Here is a 22,020-nt window from a genome sequence, read left to right on the forward strand (position 1 = left end):
CGCCATCTAGCGGGCCAACCACAGCGCCATCTGGTTTCCCCCTTCAAGCTAGACAAGTTTCGTTCTTTGTAGTGTTTTCGTTTGACGCTTATTTCGTGAGATATTTGGCCCGGTCACGATCAATGGACCACCCTGTATAGATATGAGTTGCGACAATAAATGTTGCTTACCGTTTTAGTCAAGTTTAGCGTTGTCTCCTTCAAAGTAGTTCCCTTCTGATTGCACATACTTTTCCAGCGCTTCTGCCATTTCTGGAACTCATCTTCTGTAATATCCATGAAGACCGTCGTCACAGCTTTTTGAAATCTTGTCTTGTTTGAAAATGGTGGTCTTTGACCGCCGATTTAACTCTTGGAAGTAGAAAAAAGTCGCACGGAGCGATATCTGATGAATAAGGTGGCTGTGGTAGTACTGTGGTAGTTTTTCTGATACCGTCACTGTAGAATGTTTGACTTTGTTGACGGGGCCAAAACCTCATCACTACTTGAACGGCTTTAAGTTTTGGAAACACATGAAAACCGTATGGGGCAAGGCCGGAACTGCACGGAGAATGATCGATGACGGTGAACCCAAGGAGTCGGTTTGTTACAGATGTCATAACGGTCATGTGTGGTATGGCATTGTCACGCTGAAGGAGAGGGTGCTCCATGTGTGGACGAACTTTTCTAAGTCGTGCTTTCAGTTTTCTGAGGGCCTTGCAGTACCTTGCAGAGCTTATGGTAGTGCCTCTACATCTTAGAATACTGTTAGCATGGCTTTGGCTGCTGATGACATGGTCTTGAAATTTTTGGCGTCAAACGATTCGTTGTGGCGGAACACCATTGATGCTTCCTTGTTTTCGGGGTCAAAAAGGTGACCTCAGCCCGAAGAGCTAAACGCCCTACTGATGTCATCACCCAACGCAGCTTCCATTCTTCTATGGATTTCAATTGGAGGCACATTTTTTGTGGTTAGAAACTCAATTACAGCACGCTGTTTCTCACGAACCGACACGGTTACGACGAACAGCGCCATGTTACAAGCTACATTCGGAGCCCTCTAGCGGCATAGCGTAGCAGGTTTCGTCAGCGAAGCGGGAAGGTCGAAGGAGTAATATGCATCACATTCGGAGGAATTAAATTTCAGCACGCCCTCGTATGTAGCTGTATCGTGACTTTCGAAGCGACCTAATGAGCGGGGTGGGGCAATGGAAGCCCATGGTCTCATTCGCAAGTGCGGAGGTTAAAATTTTGATCTCAGTTTTCCGTGATCTTTCTTTGAACGAGCTCGCCCTATTTCCTTCCCAATTCTTCCCCAATTCAACAACATGCACTATCTCTAATGATCTCATCGTTGACTGGGAGCTAAACTCACACCAGCCTCCCATACTGCGTAACGACCACTTGTCATAATGTATATTGGTATAAAAAATTTCCTTGTAATTTGGGTTGGCCCTTCAAAATATCCGTTATTTCGCAGTAATGTAGGCCTACACGTAGTACTCTGAGCCTCTAGTCGTGTATTTGGCTCCATTATTCATTTGTGGCGAATATCTCACGTTTTTCTAACGACTCCTTCACGGCGTTGCAGTTTCTTATCCAGCTGTATCGAAACAGAGTAAGGCAGACAAGAGCAAAGCATTACACAACTAGAATATTTTAACTCAGTTTACAGAGAGGGTACGATGTAAATAACACTGATATTAAGTATTTGCTGACACACAATATGGCACGTATAACGTTTGTGCACTTTTAGAAGTCTGTGTTACAAACATGGGTCCGTTTATTTATGCATTCATTCATGCATCGTACTCTTTGAATGAAGAAAAGATACAAGTTCAGGGATGCATCAACAAAGAGAATAGACTCTGCGATGCTTATTCTCTACACTGCATTAACAGTTAATTGTGACTGATCTGTTGTCTCACAAATGGAGTGCATGCTGTTTCACGTCAGGACACTGACATCGGATTGTATTATCAGTAAAGCTGTTATTACGTTACTTCCATATTCAACTTCAAAATACCATTCTAATCAACGCATTAAATTGCACTACTATTTGCGCAATAGTTGTTCTGGCGACTATAACTTAAACTATTAAAGTAACAAAAACACATTCCACAACAACCCATTACTCTTTTAAAAATTGGCCGGCCGGGGTGGCCAAGCGGACGCAGGTTCGAATCCTGCCTCGGGCATGGCTGTGTGTGATGTCCTTAGGTTAGTTAGGTTTAAGTAGTTCTAAGTTCTAGAGGACTGATGACCTTAGAAGTTAAGTCCTATACTGCTCAGAGCAATTTTAACCATTTTTAAAAATTAGTCCCTCGATGATTCAGATGCTTAACCTTAACTTCAGACGACCTAAAAGCGAATTATCCACCTCATCTTATGGGACAAAAAAATTAGCTTTTTTAATTATTCTACTTCTAATGTAGTTGTGTTTCTGAGATCTTTACTAACAACCTAAAATCCAAGATTGTTACCTAAATTTGAAATTAATCCACGGAAATACGTCGATATTGTCAAGCACAGCGTTTAGTGACAGGTTACCTGATGCCTCTGTTGGTTGAATTGTAAAACAAAAGCTGTCACTATCACAAAATGTTATTTTCAACATAACAGTGCCTTAGTAGATGGACTCTTTTTGGTCCTTTACTTGCTCGGCCCTGAAAACCGGGTCACTTCGCAAATTATACGTGGATTGACAGTTTAACGTGATATCCGAACTACGGTGAAACTTGATTTTTTAAATTTCTTCAGTGCAACTGAACGTTAGCTGAGAGAAAAATGGGAACACCATACATTACACAGTCCGTTTAAAGAATTTCCAGCTATTTTCTGTACTTTCCGTGCGTAAGGTTTCATCAGAAAATATGCTTGGAAAAATGGTGTTGTCGGTTAGTATGATACGTGATTCCACTACATCAAATTCCAACCATTTACTTCGTAATTCATACGTTACATTATTAGAAACGATTGCTCGCATACGGTAACTTTTATGAGCGTTGCTTACCTGAGAAGCGGAGACGATTAAATTCATCGAGAAACTAGCTGCTGTATTGGATCGAAGATTGACTACGTCCAAAGCTTTGAATTGGCTATGCACCGGTGTGATCAGAGATGGAAGGTTTTTTTTTTTTTAAGGTAGGTACAATCCATGCGTATATGGCGCAGAACAAATAGTACAGTACGGTTAAAAACTGTCCTGAAAGCCATCAGGAATGTAAGGAATGTACCGTTGGCGATCTCGTACGTAAAACATTTGTACCGTACGTGACCGTGATTACCAAATCTGTAATTTCCTTATGGATTTGCTACATTTTTTTCTTTCTGTTGAATTCTATATATATTTCTAATCTGGTCGGAATAATTCTCTGTCTGTTTTTGTATATATTTCCATTTAGATCTCTCCTACCAGTCAATGCATACACGCGATAAAAGGGAAAATTTTTGAATCCATAAACATCCGAGATGTTTGAATATCAATACTTATGTCTGGAACATTAAAGGCATATTATTCCCTGTCTGAAAAACAAAAAGGAAAAGTTCTAGATAAAGTAATGCTTTCACATAAAGGGAGTGAAAATGGAAAATGTGGCAAATAACAGCATTTCATTATATACGATTACCAACTGGAATGCAGTAATCGTGTAAAACAGACACTATCGAGTGTGGTGAGAGTTTTGTCATAGGAAAGACGTTTTAACAACATAATGTTGCTAAAAATCTTGGCTAGATAAGATTTGTTGATTTCGAGACAGTGTTTGATCAAGAAAAATGCGATCATATGTGTTTGCACGGAAAATTTTTCACGATGCATAAGATTGCTAGAACACCTTGTACATAACTTGAAAACTGAAAAAATAGGTTTGTTTTAGCGTTACTCTGCTGCCACATGGAAACGCAGATATGTTTGGTTTCCGGAAACGATTCATTTGCGGGGCCAGTGATCGTCACAGTAAGTAGCGACTCGCGAGTCCGCTAATAATCCTTAAGAACTGACCGGGATTCAGATCATTCGCAGAGTCACAAAAAATCGATGAATGTGCGAACGTGAAAATAGCTTGTTCGGAAAATCCTTCGTGAAGCAATAGATCGGAAAACATCGGAAACTGGGTGCTTAAATCAGGGTTTGGTATGGGACAGGCACGTCTATTGGTCGCAAGGAATGATCTTTACGCTCAATTCGAGCAACCATCTTTATTAACCGTATGCGGAGGGAATGTACAACCAATAACATCGCACAGCAGTAGATTAGGATGAGAGGTGGTGAGCGAGAAGGGGGGGGGGGCGGTCGGAAATGAAGAGGGAGAAAGTAATAGGAACTGCCTCGCCCGCATCAATCTCGGCGATTTCCTGGTCATCATTTTCCTTGATGGCTCGGCATCAGCTGTAGTTTTTGGGGTGCGAGGGGAGAGTACGGGGCGTGGCCGCTGGCTCCGCCCCTGCCGGCCGCCGACCAATGGCGGAGCGCGTCCGTCCCAACCAATTGGGAAGGCGTCTCTTTACGGGTCGCTAATACGGCTCCCCCAGCGGTGCTGAGCACGTAGTTAGTGTCCTGCGCCCAGCCGTTGCCACCAGCTCGTCGCAGCATGCAGCAGTCGTTCCGCGTGATGGAACACCAGCTGGTCGTGTCTTCCTCGGAAGACATCAAGCCTCCGCCGGCTGCACATCTAGGAAAGCCTACCGTCGTCGTAGACGTCATACCGCCCACGTACACCAGCCCGCCAGTCGCCAAAACCGAATCTATCAAAGGTACGTTCAGGTTTCAGTCTTAACGCGCCTTGTTCTGTTAGCTTCTTACAGCAGGGGCGTGGCACACTGCTTGCCAAGTAAACAAGTATCACTGAAACTGACTTAAGGCCACAATGAAAATAGTCAATATTTTATGTTTTGTCAGAAAATGGTCGAAATTTATATTCTTTCCACCTTAAGATACACTTCAAATGGCTCGTAGTTACGTGGTCAACATAGACATTTTACATGAAAATTTTCGTCCTTCAACGCAGCTGCTAGCTTTTTATTTTTTGTTATTGTTAATATTTTTATTTTTATGTTGCCTTACATAAACATAATTTTTTCACCAAGCTAAATAGCAACATATTTTACACATAGCACAGCTTGTTAGGTTATTCTGTATTACAGAGTCATAATTCAGTAGAAGCCTTTTCAAAAACGTTGTATTTAGCTTTCAGAAGTTTATACAAAAATTCTAGCATGTAATGACATGAACAATCGAGAAATCTTTCACAGTCGGTTGTTCGTGGTACACTCTAATGAACATTTCTTATGGAACTCTGCTGTTTTTTATTTATTCTCACCCATTCCCATAGCCTTCTTTCATTTCTTTCGCCTACTACACATATTTTAAGATAGTTCTCTAAATAATATAATGAAAAAATTTTTTAGTTATTATTCTCGTTTTCGATAGCTAGTGCGATGTTTCTACAGTCGAGAGCCTGCGATTGCAAGGGTATGCCCAGCTTACGCAACTTCGCAATATTTCGCATTCGCTTAGTCCTTTTTGCTATGCACTGAAATAATGTTGCTGACAAAATATAATATCATGATAAAGGGAAAATATTTACTTGTGGGAATTCTGCTTCAGCGTGCAGTAAACGCGTGAAGTTACGTTTCTACTGTGAATGTCACTGTTTAATTCACATACTCTCTCACTGCTATGTAATACAGTTCATCGTATTGTCATTTCAGGATGCCGAAGGAAACACTGCATAATTCTGGGACATCGATGTCGCTATGTTGCTCGTCTGCTTCAGTGTGGCCAATGAGATATATTACTCATAACTTGGGATAAACGTCTGTACCAAATATTGGTTCTCTCCGGATGGTCGGCAAATCTGCAGTGGCGCGGACCATAGAAATCACACACGAGTAAAACTCCAGTCGGTTCCTCCTAGTGCCGCGTTTATAGGCAACACGCCGCACACGCAGGTTTTGCGGTTAATGCATCACACACGTTTTAGGCGAGACAGAGCGACGAATTTTCTAATGGGTGTTTTTGAGGTGTGCCAGTTAGTGAAGTAACCCTTTATGCCACATCTTGTCTAAGGCTCGCTGTATGTTCACGAAAATACTAGATTCCAGCAGCCTCCGTTAACTGCTCCAGAGATACCGTAGTGAGCCGAATAGATGTTTTCCGGAGCCGACATATCTTCTGAGGCGATCTGTTACGATCATTCAGATGTTTTTGCTATGGTATTTAACAATGGTATTAGTCGGTATGATTTTGCGTTGATTGTAGGCTTATTCGGATTTGTTATCATTATGATTCTGCAGCTTTTCCATGACGCTGGTTTGTTTCTTTTGTCATATTCAAATATATTTACTAGAGTCAGTATTATTATGTTAGTGGGGCTTATCGTAGGTGTAGTCTTTTAATATCATTTTTGCCGGGTGCTGCAGTTTTATGGTCATTTTTGCGTCTGTTGAATCGTCCCCTGTGATGACACTTGTGTGGTCTATATCCGTTTCTGAATCTGCTTTCGGTATTGTGCGCATCCCTCAGAGAAAGGGAATGAGAAAATGAGATTAACAAATTTGCGGGGAATTAGTGGATTGTTGTTAACTGTCAGTAGTCAGACCGCGGAGCGAGGTGCTTTCATATCTGGCTACGGTTGGTCGTCCTGCCCACAGCTTCAGATTATTAGGGAGGTGGGCATTTCCCGAGTCTTTACAAGCCTTTCACAGTGAAATCATTCTTATGTATAAAGGTATTAATTTTTGTTGTCATTCACTTGATGAATGATGATGTACTTGCAGTTTCACGAAGCGTTCCAAGAATTTATTCTCATTTTCACGTGCTTTACATATTTGAGTCTAGTTGGGTGTTATTCCCTAGCGTGGTGCCACATTTTAATCTTGGCTTCGTCTCTTTCATCTATGCATGCACTGTTGGCCCGAGGGGAAAGTGTTATCCGTCGAGTGTATGCAGATTCAAAATGATTCTTACTGGTGCCTGTATAATTTGACTGGTATCAGTTATTCACTGCGCGATATAAATCATGACGAGTGAAAGATTTTTTAAACATGTAGTATCAACCGCAACAATGAATAACTAACTACTTTCTTTGCTTTACGGAGCTCCAAAGCGAAATCCGTAGAAGGTATTTTGTGACTCTTGTCGCAATTTTTATTCACTCTAAACTGTTTTATTTCTATGTAGTCCTTTCATGATTATAGTAGACGTACAACGATTATAGCACAGAAATAGGAATCAGCCAAAAATGGGTCTTATATTTAAAGCTTTTACTTTACCTTCTTCCTGACACTAGTTTTCAGGTCACATCTAAATTTGGGGGAAAATATTGTACGTTTAAGGGAGTCTGCTGTTTGTGAAAAAATGAATCGTACGATATTACATTTGTAGTTCGATACACACTGAATAGCAGCTTTTGTAATAAACGATTGCGTCGTTCGTTAAGTGAGACCACAGCACTATATCAGTAAAAGACCAAGTAAATTTTATTTGTACATGATCTCCGTCTCTTTTTTGTAATATTTTCATTTTTAATTTCTGCCTAAAACAAAAAAATATCGGTTGAGCTGAACTAGTGCTCAATTCTACTACTCCATTCACATTAGTAATGTGGGGAAAGTTCTGGTGGAAAATTACGAATTATTTATGAACAAAAGAGGCGACTCTCCGGAAGGTAGCGCTGTGTCGTCGGTAGGCACACAAACAAAAGGTACGGAGCTTGGCTAGGTTTCGGAATGCACTTCCTTTTTCTATGCCTATAACTAAAACATTGATTACTCAGTGCTCAGTGGTGTTGATTCTTTTTACCTCTATATTATTTTCTATTGAAAACGCCCGTGTTACGGAGTTACCAGACAGTGGTCGAACCACAAAAGCTGCACTCCGATTTGTCAGTTGCAGCGAATTCGGTGACGGCTTACATAGTGTCATCACATCTAGAAATTATTTCCTCCGACTAAGTGCAGATTGAAATGTTGCACAAATTTACAAACATTTCGATTTACCAGTTTTCCGAAATGTGCAGAAAGAAGAAAAAATTAAAATAATCTTAGTAACCGCTAGCTGCTGCTTGGATTACCTAAACGTAAAAAAAAGAGAAAATATAACCTGAGTAAATTATGTCTAAGTTATTGTCTCTCTGGATACGAGAACGTCCATAACAACCGATTACGGGGCTGTGATTTCTTCCGATCTTGAAATCTAGCTGTCTACAAACGACAATGTCAAAGTACCTCATACAAATATAGTGCCTTATTTGCCCCTTTATTTTGCACATTTTTTACCCTCTCTGCATTAATAAAAACGTTTCAACTTTGCAAAAATGCAATAAATATCTTAAAATGTTATTAATTAGGATATGACTTTCATAGATTTAACAAGAGGAAGCTTAGTTTATTGCTTCATTTTAATATCGTAAATAAATATAAATGCGCTGTCGAAACATGAGCAAAGTAGCACTAAATATAAAGGTGTATAGCAGATAATATTTCATGTGCAGAACCATTGCTTTTATAAATAGGCAAAGAGGTGGAAGTCACTGATTTAATCTGAATTTCGACCTAAAGTCAACACTCCTTTTCATCACGGCTGTGTATTTAGTAGTTTAGAATTTCATGTATTGATTAGATTGTTTCAAAATTTCGGGAAGTTGATATTAAGCCCCGAAATCTATAGTGTTAATTAATATCAGAAATCGGGAATCTCTGAAAATGGTCCCGACGTTCCGATACATGCCATCATCTGCTTGCGAACTTAACTGTTCACATTTTACGGTATGATTACCGCTAGCTTGTATGAGATAATTTAGTGATGTTCTATGTCTAGGTAAAACCTCCGAAAATGTATGTGAAATTACTGACGGCAAATTAATAGTTTTAAATTTGCATTTGTCCTTAAACTCAAATTAATTTAAGTAAAACAGGGCAGGAGCGGGAGGCAATCTTTTAGGTGAGATTATTATTGAAACAGTTGCGAGTAATACACTGTTTCTTCAAATGAACTGTGCTGTAAAGACTATCGCCAAATCCTTCAATATTATTTTAATTAGAAATTATCAGATCGTATTGACATTGCGGGGAAAGGATCATTTACTATTTGTTAATAGGTACGGTACGGTGTTCGTTATATACAATACTGAGACTTTTAATTTATCAGATTGTCAGTATTCTTAAAAATTTATGCCGATAATGTAAACAGATATTTATGGTATGCATTGTCATGCAGGAAAGTTAACTACTGTGTACTATTCATCGTCAGAACGTACGTTTTGAAATGACGACGTCGTTGTCCGCTGCATGGTGGGAGTAGACACAAGACTATATATTCAGTGCGTGAAACATTATGCAAGAACGGAACAAAAATTTTGGTAAATACACAACCGCTGAATTTATAATCACACACGAGGTAATGCAATCATTGTTATTAAATTATTGACAGCGGAGCTATTATTTGGACTGAATAACCAAAAACATAGAAACTTTGTTTAATGACACGGTGCTAATACATTGTTGGAATGCACAACTCCGCTGCCGCGTGGGATTAGCCAAGCGGTCTCAGGCGCTGCAGTGTGGAGTGTGCGGCTGGTCCCGACGGAGGTTCGAGTCCTCCCTCGGGCATGGGTGTGTGTGTTTGTCCTTAGGATAATTTAGGTTAAGTAGTGTGTAAGCTTAGGGACTGAAGACCTTAGCAGTTAAGTCCCATAAGATTTCGCACACATTCGCACAAGTCCGGAGCTTCGAATCGTTTATAAACCAACTTTTGTGGACATCTGCTAGTGCTTTCATTTACGCTACCCTCAATCGTTATGCCTGTGTGTTGTTAGCGAAGCTATACTCTTTATATTCTTTTCTTTTACCTTGATGAGAACTCCCCGAATTTATGTAATTTACGCAGTAGTTCAACATTGGCTATTGTTTCCTTACCATTTTCCCGTGCTCCCTTTTTACTGTGTTCCAGGGACCACATTTACTTCAGGCATTTATTTACAGAGCAAAAACATCTACCGATCGTTAACTTTCCTTTGTTGCCGTTTATCGTCGTTCCGAGTGGGGAGGCGCATTGGTTAGCGCGCTCTATACACACACTGGAGGAGTGGAGATCAAATACACGTCCGCCGATAATGATGTAGGTCAGATATGGCGTCCATAAATAGTGAATGATCCCATTGGAGAACAAAGTGATCCAGTGTTTAAAAACTTTTGGGACCTAAAACAGTCTTTGATCGTAATTTTTTCCCTTGTTTAGTGACCGGTTTCAATCAGATAGATCATCATTCGATTACGTCTCCTGAAAGAACTAATATAATGATGACCTAAATTTTCTAAAGTGGTCACTGAATAAATAAAAAATTTTCGATTAAAGACTGTTTTGGTTTGCAGGTATTGGTAAATAGATTACGATAATGTCGGAATAGTTTCTTGGAAAGGGACGTGTGTAATTTCTCTCTCAATCCTTGTCTTATACGAGCTTATGCTTAGTCTATGATGGCATAATCGTCGACAGAGCGTTAATCCTTAATAATCTGTCCTTACATATTTGATACCGAGAACACAATTCGAAAGCTTTTTAGTTCGTCATGGCTGTCATCGTTTGCAAGTTTCTTGTGAAGTAATCAAACTTGGCAAACGTCTGTCTACACCTTTTATATCTATACTCCGCAAAGCACCTTGTGGTGTGTGGCGGAGGATACTTTGTGTTCCACACTCACTCCCCTTCTTGTTCCTCTCCCAGTTGCCAACAGTTCGAGGGAAGTACAATTGCGTACGTGTGTGATTGAATCCCTAATTTTGTCTCTGTGGTCTTTTCGCGAGATATACGTAGGCGGAAGGAAAGTACGCCCTCGGAAATTTAAAAATAATCGACACCACGATGCAAAATGCGTCTCTTACAGCGTCTGCCACTGCAGTTGGTTGATCATCTCTGTACCGCTTTCGTGCTTAATAAATGAACCTGTAACGAAACGCGCTCTCTTCTTTGGATCTTCTATATTTCCTCTATCTGGTACAGATTCCATACTGACGAGCAATATTCAACTATTGGTCGAACGAGTGAGAATTCTGATGAATCTCACTGTGACATCTGTCTAACCCGCGATTAATTTTATGTGGTCATTCGATTTCAGATCGCCCCGTACGCATACTCCTAGATATTTTATGTAAGTAACTGCTTCCAATGATCGTTCTGCAATTGTATAATCATACAATAAAAGATATTTCTGTCTATGTATTCGGAATACGCTACATTTCTTATCTTGTAGGTCAATTGCCACTCCCTGCACCAAGCGCCGATTTTCTGCAGGTCTTCCTGCATTTCGCAACAATTTTCTAGCGTTGTGATTTCCCTGTATACAACAAAATCATCCGCGGAAACCGTCACGGAGATTCCCGCGTTTTCTACTTCACTTAATTGTACTTTGGTTACATAGTTCATAATGTCATAAAAACAATGTCTGTCTTGTACAGAACCGCGTAACCGCTACGGTAGCAGGTTCGAATCCTGCCTCGGGCATCGATGTGTGTGATGTCCTTAGGTTAGTTAGGTTTAAGTAGTTCTAAGTTCTAGGGGACTGATGACCTCCGATGTTAAGTCCCATAGTGCTCAGAGCCATTTTTTTGTCTTGTACGCTTGGATTAAGAAGACATCAGGGGAAAGAAGGTAGTTATTGTTCGTTAATATAAGTGGCCACATGACTGTGTTGACAGATCGCACATCAAAGGCATGTAATTTATTTGACTTCGCAAGAATAGGACCATCAGGTCCTGTCTTACATGTAACCAGAAATTCTCAATATTTTACATTGCATTCCTTACAATAAGCATGTTATAAGTTAGAGACTATCTAGTACCGCATACAACGTTATAAAACATTCAATAATTAATATTGTACAGAAAGAGAAAAATAAACAGATTTTACAGTAGTTCATGAGTACAACAATAGAGAAAGGTTACTGGAAGGCAGTTTTAAGCTATGAGGGTTAGCAGCAGTGGGCGTAGTATGAGAGCTGCAAGAGTGAGAGACAGAGGAACGTGGTAAAACACAGTTAGCGAAACCAAGGGAAAAGAAAATGACGTGACTGATTTAGAAGTGAAATGGGCATGAAGCGTAGATGGCAGAAAATGGGAGTATTTGTTTTACTCTTTGACAAGCGGACACTGGCCGTATACGTTAATTTCTTGGGAAACATTACGAAGATTGTAGAAGGAAGAGTTTCATATTGGTCTTAAAAGCAACAGGGCATTTAATTGTGCGCAGAGTGCAGTGTAACTTGTTCCAGAGCCGGATGCCAGCAATGCAAAAGGAGTGGGCGAATTTTTTGATTCATTTGTGATGAGATGACGGTAACCTAATCTCTGATAGAACATACTGAGGTGCATGTGCGCTGAGGAGCCGATGAAGTAAACAGAGCGTGTGGTAGTCACGTGACTTGCCTGGCATTAACCAACCTAACTTTGCGTAATAAGTGGCTCCGCGGATAAAACGCGTACTACAAATATGATAGTCTATAGTTTAATCCTTGGTTATTCTTTGGATTTTTTCTGACACTTACTATGACTTTCACAAACAGAAGTTATTTGGAGATGTAAAACAATGAAATTGCTGTTTTTTTTATTCCATTTTCTACTGTAGACCCCTGCAATAACTGGATGCATGAGACGATTTTCAGATTGGAGGAAGGCAAGGGCAAACCACGTGCAATAAGACCATCCCTTATAATGTTCTGTGGTGTTACAAATCAAACTTCAGGTTGATGACAGCTTTACCTTCAAAACAATACGTTCCGTTATTCCAGGTTGATGACAGCCTTACCTTCAAAACAATACGTTCCGTTATTCATCTTCTAATTGGAGCACATTTTGTCCGTGTTTGCTTTCAAATGTGCAGTTATTTACCTTGCCATAATGCGAGCTCTTCTTCTTTAACACCCAAATATGTTTATGTGATATTTCACCATCGTCAGTGGGAAGATCTATTTTCTCATTATCATATACTGATGTTACATGAAAATCTCGAAGTTATGCCAAGCATTTCCGAAAGATGAAATGGAGCAAAATATCAGCTGTTCTGCAAATGACAGACAGTCACGTGATTGCCGGCCCTTGTGGCCGAGCGGTTCTAGGCGCTACAGTCTTTAACCGCTCGACCCCTACCGTCGCAGGTTCGAATCCTGCCTCAGGCATGATGTGTGTGACGTCCGTAGGTTAGTTAGCTTTAAGTAGTTCTAAGTTCTAGGGGACTGATGACCTCAGAGGTTAAGTCCCATAGTGCTCAGTGCCATTTGAACCATTTTTGAACAGTCGCGTGATCATCAGTATCGGACGCCGGCAAGAACACTACTCAAAAATGCAATACTTGTTTGAAACTCGACTTAAAGAATAAATTCTTTAAAACTTCTCTTGAAACAGTGTAAGCTTCCTTTGCATTTCAAGTAGGTACTGTTGGCCGCAAATTCCATCACTTTTTTGTGCACGTTGGGGCACTTTGCATGTTATTTTTCAGTGACATAAAATGAAGATACTACTTTTCGGTTTTCTGTCACTTTTCTTGCACGAGTGCGATACGATGCTAAGAAAACAAATAAACCCACTGACGATGATGAAACTTTACCGAAATATGTATGTGTGTCAAAGAACAAGAATTACTGTTAACTCAAAGCACAAAACATACTTCCATAATTAGAAATATGCAAAGAGATGTTTTCTGGTAGCTAGCGTGCACTACTGTACCAAATATGATGTTCCTCTAAGTGAAGTAGCAACTGTCGTGCTTCAGACAAGCATTTTTCTTTTCAAAATAACTACTAAAGCAGTTGCTGTAGTTGTATGAATGATTATACGGTGTAAGCTGACACTATTTATCGAAAGCGTTTGTTTTGTATGGCGTTCAGTAGAGCAGCTGGAGTAAACTCGAACACAGCAGTACGCAGCAGTATATTTCGTTTCAGTTCCAACAGCAAATGATCATTTATAGAAAAGGAAGAGCAGGGTGAAGTAAAGAGCGCCGGCGCGGCACGTTGTAGGTGGCTGCCTACCTCCGGCGAGCCAGTAAATCAAGCGTCGGAATTCCTGTCTTACAACGGAACACGCCCCGCCACTCTGTCCCCCGCGTCAACAGCTCCAAATGTTGCCTGCGGCCCATATATCTCCCCGACAAATGACGGACGCCCCGCTGTTCCGCTCCTACCTGCGCTGACATTTTAAAACTTCCCAGAAACACCTAAAACGCTTTTACTGCCCGTCAATAATTACTTATAATCGTCTACAAACACCGGCGAACCTCTCTCGTCCCTTTTGAGTCTGCTCGTGTCACTAACTTAGTAGTTTAGTTACTTTCTTCTCGAAGTCTTGTTCAGCTATGTTACGTTGTAACCGAAGTGTTACTGTTATACACACTCGACATCAGCGTGTATGCTGTCTAAAAATTTAAATGCATCTGTTGCTCCGATAATATTGAAGGAGTGAATTTTACAATACCAAGAATATTACAACCATTAAGCGAACGAGAAGACACTGGACTCGCCTTCGGGACTAGCGATGGCGGTTATCGTTGAAACAACCGGTTCTCAGTTATATCGTTGTTTTCAACGCCAGTCTAACCGGATTGTTAAAACCGCTCGAAATAACTTATTTCTGAAATAAACGATTACCGTTTTTTTTATTCCTATTATTTACTGTAATCGAACAAAGATTGAAAATTTTTGACTCCCTCAGTTTCAAGACACACAGATTCAAGTATTAAATGGATAAGCAAATAGAAATATGTAGTCCGTCCATCGTTCACTGCTTTTCTCGATAAGTGATTAGTTGTTGGTTCAAAATGGTTCAAATGGCTCTGATTACTATGGGACTTAACTGCTAAGGTCATCAGTCCCCCAGAACTTAGAACTACTTACACCTAACTAACCTAAGAACATCACACACATCCATGCCCGAGGCAGGATTCGAACCTGCGACCGTAGAGATCGCGCGGTTCCAGATTGTAGCGCCTAGGACCGCTCGGCCACCCAGGCCGGCGATTAGTTGTTAACTACCAAGAAAAATCACAAGTATTATTTTACTGATTCTAATTTTTTGACACCGCTCTAAAATCGCGTTTTAATCGGATATCATACCACTATTTAGATATTACGAGTAGTCGGTGGTAAAGGGCGAAAACTGGTGTTGAAGAACTCTGTTTTTCGTGTTAATTTGTCTGTTTCCAAGGGCTAACAGCAGTTAAAAGCCCGCTGTGTGGACACAGGCAGCAGATCAGCAACTTTCTATTTTATTTGTAAACTGTGAACGTGCTGTTAAATTTTCTCCTTAAATTATGTCGGACCTTTGTTGTGGCTCCTTCCATTTTTAATCTTTTACAGCAAATGGAGCATTGTACTTCATTGATACCTTGCTTTGTAAAATACTTCCAGTCTAGGGGTGGTGCCAATGTGTAATACAACTAATGTCCGACAACGACAGTGAGAAACTATCATATAGACCACATGGAGGAAGTCTTTCACATTTCATGTGCACTGGTACCGTCTATGGGACGCCACATGATAACAGGTACAGCAGTGTTGTACCAATTCTCATGCCATTTGTTTGTTTCTCGTTTGTGTCGGCATTGTTATTAAAATAGCACTGATTGCATTTACCATTTTCTATAATAATGCAATACTTCAAAGCAATGCAAATTTTAGGAATAAAAATTACTTCTTCTTTAAAAAATGTTTATTTAAAAACGAAAAATTTTGCTCTGTTACTATGATAATTGATACGTTTTTCCCGATTATTAGTAAGGAAACATTTGTTATAATCTATACCTAACAAATACTGAAAAATATTGGATACTCAGAGTTAAAATACCGATATCAATTTTAACCGGTCGGTCTTTCTCATCCCTATTCGGGACTACGGGTTTCAGGGACCCGTCCAACCATCCAGATTTACCTTTTCCGTGAGTTCCATAAATAGCAATTAGGAAACGCTGGGATAATTCCTCTGACAGGTACACGGCCCATTTTCTTGTCGAGCCTTTCCCAATCCGAGCTTGGATCCCAGCTCTAATCACATTGTCTCCGACATTACGTTAGCCCTTTAAGTGGCACTTGCAACCTTATGACAGACTTAAAAACACCTAATAAATAAACATCTTTATTCGCTGTTATTCACAAAGAGTACATACTGGCATGTCTCTCATTGTAATCCTAGGAGAAACCCTCTGTCACTTTAAAGAAACCGCACTCTCTCACCTTTACGTTAGCAACTGTTTTCCTTTAGACAGATGCTGCTGCATCGCTGAATTCAGAATATTATATACGAATATGCTGAGGTAAAGCCGAGAATTAGGTACTAGATAATGACATTCAAGGTACCAGCGAATGGTTCAAAAACACTTTACTCACTACTTCAAATATTGCGTTGCGCTTTGTGAATAGCTACTGGCGGATGCTTTTCTTCTTTGTAATAACCTGTTGCCCGTGCAACTTTTTCTTTTAATGAGATGACACTCTTTCCCAGAAAAAAGTATTTCCTCCAAAACTCTTTTACACGACTCCAAAGCTCCTGAGCACTGCTGTAAACATGCGTGCTTCATACGGAGATCCACTTTTTTTAAAGCAATTGGTTCGATTATATACGATTTCGCGGGCACTTTCTCTCCTGATCACCAATATCTGATGCATTACACCATTTGTCACCAAAAATATTAGACATTGCTCTTCTAAATATCCCGATTGTATTCTGTGTCCGGAATGCGCTCAAATATTTTTCTAAACGGCCACGGCTCGACGGCTATGGCGCTCGTCGTTTGTATTACGGAGACGCTGTTTTCTTGTTAGTTGTTGCTGTGGTCTAGATTGGACAAATGTAAAGTAAACACGGTAAGATCTTGTGTGTTCTTGCTATATGAGACCACATGACCTCCTCTCGGAGCTGAGATCTTCGTCTAGTTGTTAAGAAAAATCATGGGTTCCCAGTTTCTCGCATTTTATTTTGCTAAAATTTTTCTGAGATTTAAACTCCTTTTAAATTTAGCTGAAAGGCCAGCAGACAAATGTACCATCCGCCTAGTATGTTCGTCTTAATGCAAACATTATATATTTTTGTGCTCTTCCGTCATCGCTCTCGCGGTGACTCTTATGCTGAACTATGAACAACTGCTGATTCGCTCTAAGATGCTTAGTTAACTATTACCCAATCAGAAGGATGTATGCATTTAATCAGTCTGAATTCAGAACACAGGTGTATAATTCTTCAGTAGCAGTATTATACAGATGTAAAATGAGGAATTGGCTCATGAATGAGGCATATCCCATTTTTTGTTTCGTAACAAAATGCACTTGGCTTCTTCCTCAGCTGAAAGTCTTTAGATTTCTCGTTTCCAGCTGGGTGGTGACGTACGAATCATTCAGAAAATTGGGCTGTATATCTGACGGATTTTGGATTTCTTCGGTGTCAAACCGAATAAAAATCCAACCCATTCATTGCCAGTTCTGAATTATCATTGCCTCCAATTATTTCTGTAAGAGCCCTGCGAAGACTATAGCTGGCTGAATAATGAGCCACACAGAAATCTTCCATAACTGCATGCTGCCAAAGAAGAAGCGGCTCCGACCGCTGGGCAGTAATACTGACGAGTGTGGGGATTGTGCCAACTTCATCTGACGAAATATGGTTAGCGAATAATTGAGAGGGTGGCGAGGTTCGTTATTAGCTGATGCTTATTACACGAGAGTCTGGTATAGAATTGCTGAATGATCGCACCAGCCACAACTAGGAGGGAAAACGTTACTCATGTGCGGCCTGTATTGGTGCACCATGACTGTGCTTCCTGCTGCAAAGCTGCGGCCATGACTCAAGGTAAGAAATTAAGTAAAACAGTCTTATGATAGCACTGAAATACTGCTCGTCTTCTGCCGTCATGAAATGCTGGGAAAAATAAACTTCTAATAAGAAAGCGCACGATGTTTGAACACCGGTTGTGATTTATTCATTCTATTCATTTCAAAATCATTATGTCTGCCCTTCCAAGACACCAGTGACTGAATGGTTGTGAGAGATACGGTAGGCTGAATATTTAATCAAAGGAAAAATGTGCTCATCTTAAGAAAAATAGTTAAAAATAAATCAAATTCGAAAAAATGCAGAAAAAATTAAGACAGACAATTACGCTACTTAAGGGGACTAGTACCTGAATAAGTGTCAAAAAAACGATTTTTTAAATTTTTGTCTTTAAAAAATTCTTTGTAGTTTTCTGCACAATAAAAAGTTTACTTCAACGAAACTATAACGAAAGAAGCCCCAAAATTAGAGGAATTTAAAAATGTTTGCACTCATTACGATGCCTCTATGTCACGCAGACAGCTCTGTTAAAACAGAATTTTTTCTCTATTGTTTGTTTTTTGTGAGTTTTAGTCTCTAATGTCTTAGTCACCCAAGATTATTAGAGAAGTAATTCCACGGTAGGACACAGTACTCAAATGAGAGTTTAACAACGGTATATGGGAATGGTTACCAAAAACTGTTCTGGTAGGACTAAATACCTTGATAGTGTGTTGAGTGCTTTGCTATGTTTCAATGATAGTGCAGTGCCAGGGTTTAAGGTTATGGAATTGATGAAAGCGCGTGGTGGACTCAATATGCAAAGAGTTTTAAGCGATAGACCGCAGGAGACTTTTGGAAACAAAGAAATCATTGGGTAGGCCACCAAAGAAGCAATATTAAGAGGTCTGAAAGAGAAAAAGGAGAGAGAACAATACCAGAAAAAGATGACTGTGGACCTGGGACGCATTAGTGCTATGCAGGGTAGTTAGAGATATAACTTTAGCTTGAATTTCCTGGAAATTTAGTTTTCTGATGTTTTAGTACACGCTGGTCAAAAACTGTTAAATACAGTGCCTTGAAACTTTGTATATTGTTTTAAACCACACATGACGAGAAGTAGACTTTTCTTATGACTTAAATTTGAAGATTAAAGACTTTTTAAAGAACAACTATTAGATAATTACTGAAAGTATTGGTAACCATTATTAAAATTTTTGAACGATTATTTATGAAAGCAACAGCTTTTTAAAAGTCTGCTTTAAACATGATGGTGCAAAGATCTTCCAGAAAAAATCAGCCTTCTGCTTTCTTTCATACCTATGCTGAACATAAATAATTTACATGCTTTATTTCACTTGAAACACAAAACACAATTTTAACAAAGAGACCAAAAGCTGTGGTTTGTACATTAAATTCTTCCCAAAAGATCCGTTAAAGGCTGGTAATCATTACGTGGGCTTACATCTCTAATCTCTGAGTTACACTATTTGTAAAATTGACAAATTTTTCAATATTTCCGTCGTATTCTCGAACTAGTCCCTTTAAGGCAATATGACGTCTCAGTCAGGATTCGGTTTGTACCTAGAAGAGAAATGGTAACTTCTATTATGACTGGAAGAACTTAATGCACTATCCAACAAAGATTTGCGTGTAACGTTCCGTCGACACTGAGACCAGAGACGGAACTAACTCTATATGAGCTGAAAAACGGTGAGGTTGGGAACCCGTCTTGGCACCTCGAAGGAGCTACCCGACCATTCCCCTCACTTAATTTAGGGGAACCAAAAGAAACCAACATCAATACTGACCTTTCGGTTCCAGTTCTACCTAACAGATAATACAAAACAAGCAATTAACCAAATAAAATAAAATATTATAGATGTTTAACATCAGGATCGAAGTCAATATAGCTGTCGAAGTCAATATAGCTGTGAAAAACTGTGTTTGGTAAAACAAATTGTGACTTCAAGCGATGAAAACAGGTACCACATAAAACGGAACTAGCAGTCGGGACTCAGTTCAATTTAGTCTCTAGTGAGTTTATATGAGGTTCTGTATAAATTTAAATGCTCAATAAGGACAGTACCACAGTGATTACAATGATAAGTACTGAATGAGATTAATAATGTACGCCACTGATTTTTCTGTCTTGATGTCCGTCTTTACAGGTAGGTGAATTCCATTACGAAGATATATTAATTAATCGGTGGGACTTTCGACTGTCCTGTTGACATTGACTGAGAGCTGCCAGGGCTGAAACGTTACGACAGAATAGTGGAAAATTTATTTTTTAATGCAGTGACCAAATAATTTCTTGCTTCATAAATTTAGAACTTTGGATCATAGATTTCTCTGGAGTATTTGTAGCTGCACGGTGATGTAAACTAGGGGATATGAAAGGCTCACTCTAGATAGTACCCTAGAAGATGAGTTGTCTTTATGCACCGAATGGGAAAGAAATAAAGATTATTCTACTTGAAAGCTGATACTGATCAGTAAGTAATGTTCCGTTGCTTCAGAATAATTATTTAAAATTCATTTACAATTCCAAAGGAGACTCTTATCCTATGGAATGCGTGATTAATACTGTGCGGAGAAAAAATACATCCAGACAAGTTCAAACTTTTTTTGATTTCCCATAGTGTCTGTTAATAGGTATGGAGTACTAGGAAACTACATAGACCATAAACAAATGTTTTATATTTTACAAGCTAGCTCACTGTATGGCAGTACTACTAGTATATTTTCATTCCAGGTTGACGGAACTCTTTTTTTCAGATGCGTTAATTATATATCATTTCATAGTGTATGCATTGCGAGGAAGAGATTCATTATGCCGAATAGATCTGATGCTTCCGTCACAGGTTTGTGAGTTGATGTCTTGGTCATTACCAATGCGCCTGGTGCTTCGAGAGAACCGATGCGTTGTTACTTTAGTGTCACTAGTTCATAAGATAATGGCGACGATTGAACATCTTTAAAAGAAGAGAAAGCAGGATTTTATGAAGTGTTTTTTAGTTTTCGCCAACAGAGCTATGTTCATAAAATTTAATAATGTTATGTTTACTTTGTTGTCGCCATTCGAACACAACGAAGTTTTAACGATCCAATTGACGTGCGAATACTAGAAGAACGAATTTGAAATTAATAATACGAAATATTTGCACACAACAGGAAACGAGTGCAATACAGATGTCAGAATTATAGCTGCAATTATGTACCATTAAAAACCTCCAAGGAGATCAATGTAATTTAGAATGTAGTCTGCGCATCAAAAAAGTAACAGGACTTTTTTCTGATGATGGTCCGTGAAACTTAAAATGGAAAAATAATATAAAATATATAAATCTCAACATTAAGCAAATACTCTGCTAATGACATCAACGTTTCATGCTTAAAATTTCAAAGAGTGGGTACTAATTTTGCGTCTCTGATTCGACGTCGTACTTATTTCTTCAAATCATTTAATCGTATACTTCGTACGGTGGCGCTACCTTTGAACGCTTTTTTGTTACATTCTTCCAGAAACAAAGTTCAAAATTTTTTCCTTGGTTATACTTCTGATAAAATTATGTGCACTTTATCTACGATTTTATAGAACCTTGAGATAACTGTTATTCCGCTTTTAGTTATTTCGTAACTTATGACACTCACAAGTAAATTTTTCAAATATCTAAATATATCGTTTCATTCACCGACCACTAAAATCTTCTCGCAGAATGCTGCGTGCCACACACCCTGGACAGTTCTTCTATGAGCTGAGATATTTATGTTGCATTTACACGATGAGTATACGAAATCTTAAGGAATACAGTATTCCTATTGTAGACTATAACGCAACTATATGCCTGTAAAAACATGAATATTAACTTAAAGCGACTCTAGGTGATACAAGTAGTTTTCGGATCGCCAATAGATAAACTACAACTAGTTTCATTATAATTGCTTTAAACGTCTTCAGTTCAATTTTTCCACTTTGAGGAGTGCAGCATATGACGGAAGGGACATTTACTTAATGTAATGCAGCTGTGGTTTATGACTGCGAATGTCCAAAAGACTTTTTAAATGACAATTATTTGACTCCTTCAGTAAAACAGAACAAAGAGAGTACAAACACTCAAACACAGACACTTATTCACCATACATACGTAGATTAGACTATGGCCGGATACTTTTGCCTCTGCGTCACTTTGAAGGTATGAAATATATACATTTTTCCGAACAGCCACAAGTTAGTGTACCCACATAT

General features: G+C 39.3%; 1 protein-coding gene across 1 annotated transcript in view; it reads left to right on the forward strand.

Annotated features, from left to right (window-relative positions):
* Positions 1-4,570: 4,570 nt before the first annotated feature.
* The window catches only part of LOC126298280 (segmentation protein even-skipped-like), an 84,175-nt gene continuing 66,725 nt past the window's right edge, over positions 4,571-22,020 (forward strand). The window contains exon 1 of the mRNA XM_049989579.1: positions 4,571-4,733. Within this exon, the coding sequence (XP_049845536.1) occupies positions 4,571-4,733 (163 nt within the window). The remainder of the gene's footprint in view (positions 4,734-22,020) is intronic.

Source organism: Schistocerca gregaria, chromosome X (assembly GCF_023897955.1).
Source record: "Schistocerca gregaria isolate iqSchGreg1 chromosome X, iqSchGreg1.2, whole genome shotgun sequence".
In the NCBI taxonomy this organism is placed as follows: Eukaryota; Metazoa; Arthropoda; class Insecta; order Orthoptera; family Acrididae; genus Schistocerca; species Schistocerca gregaria.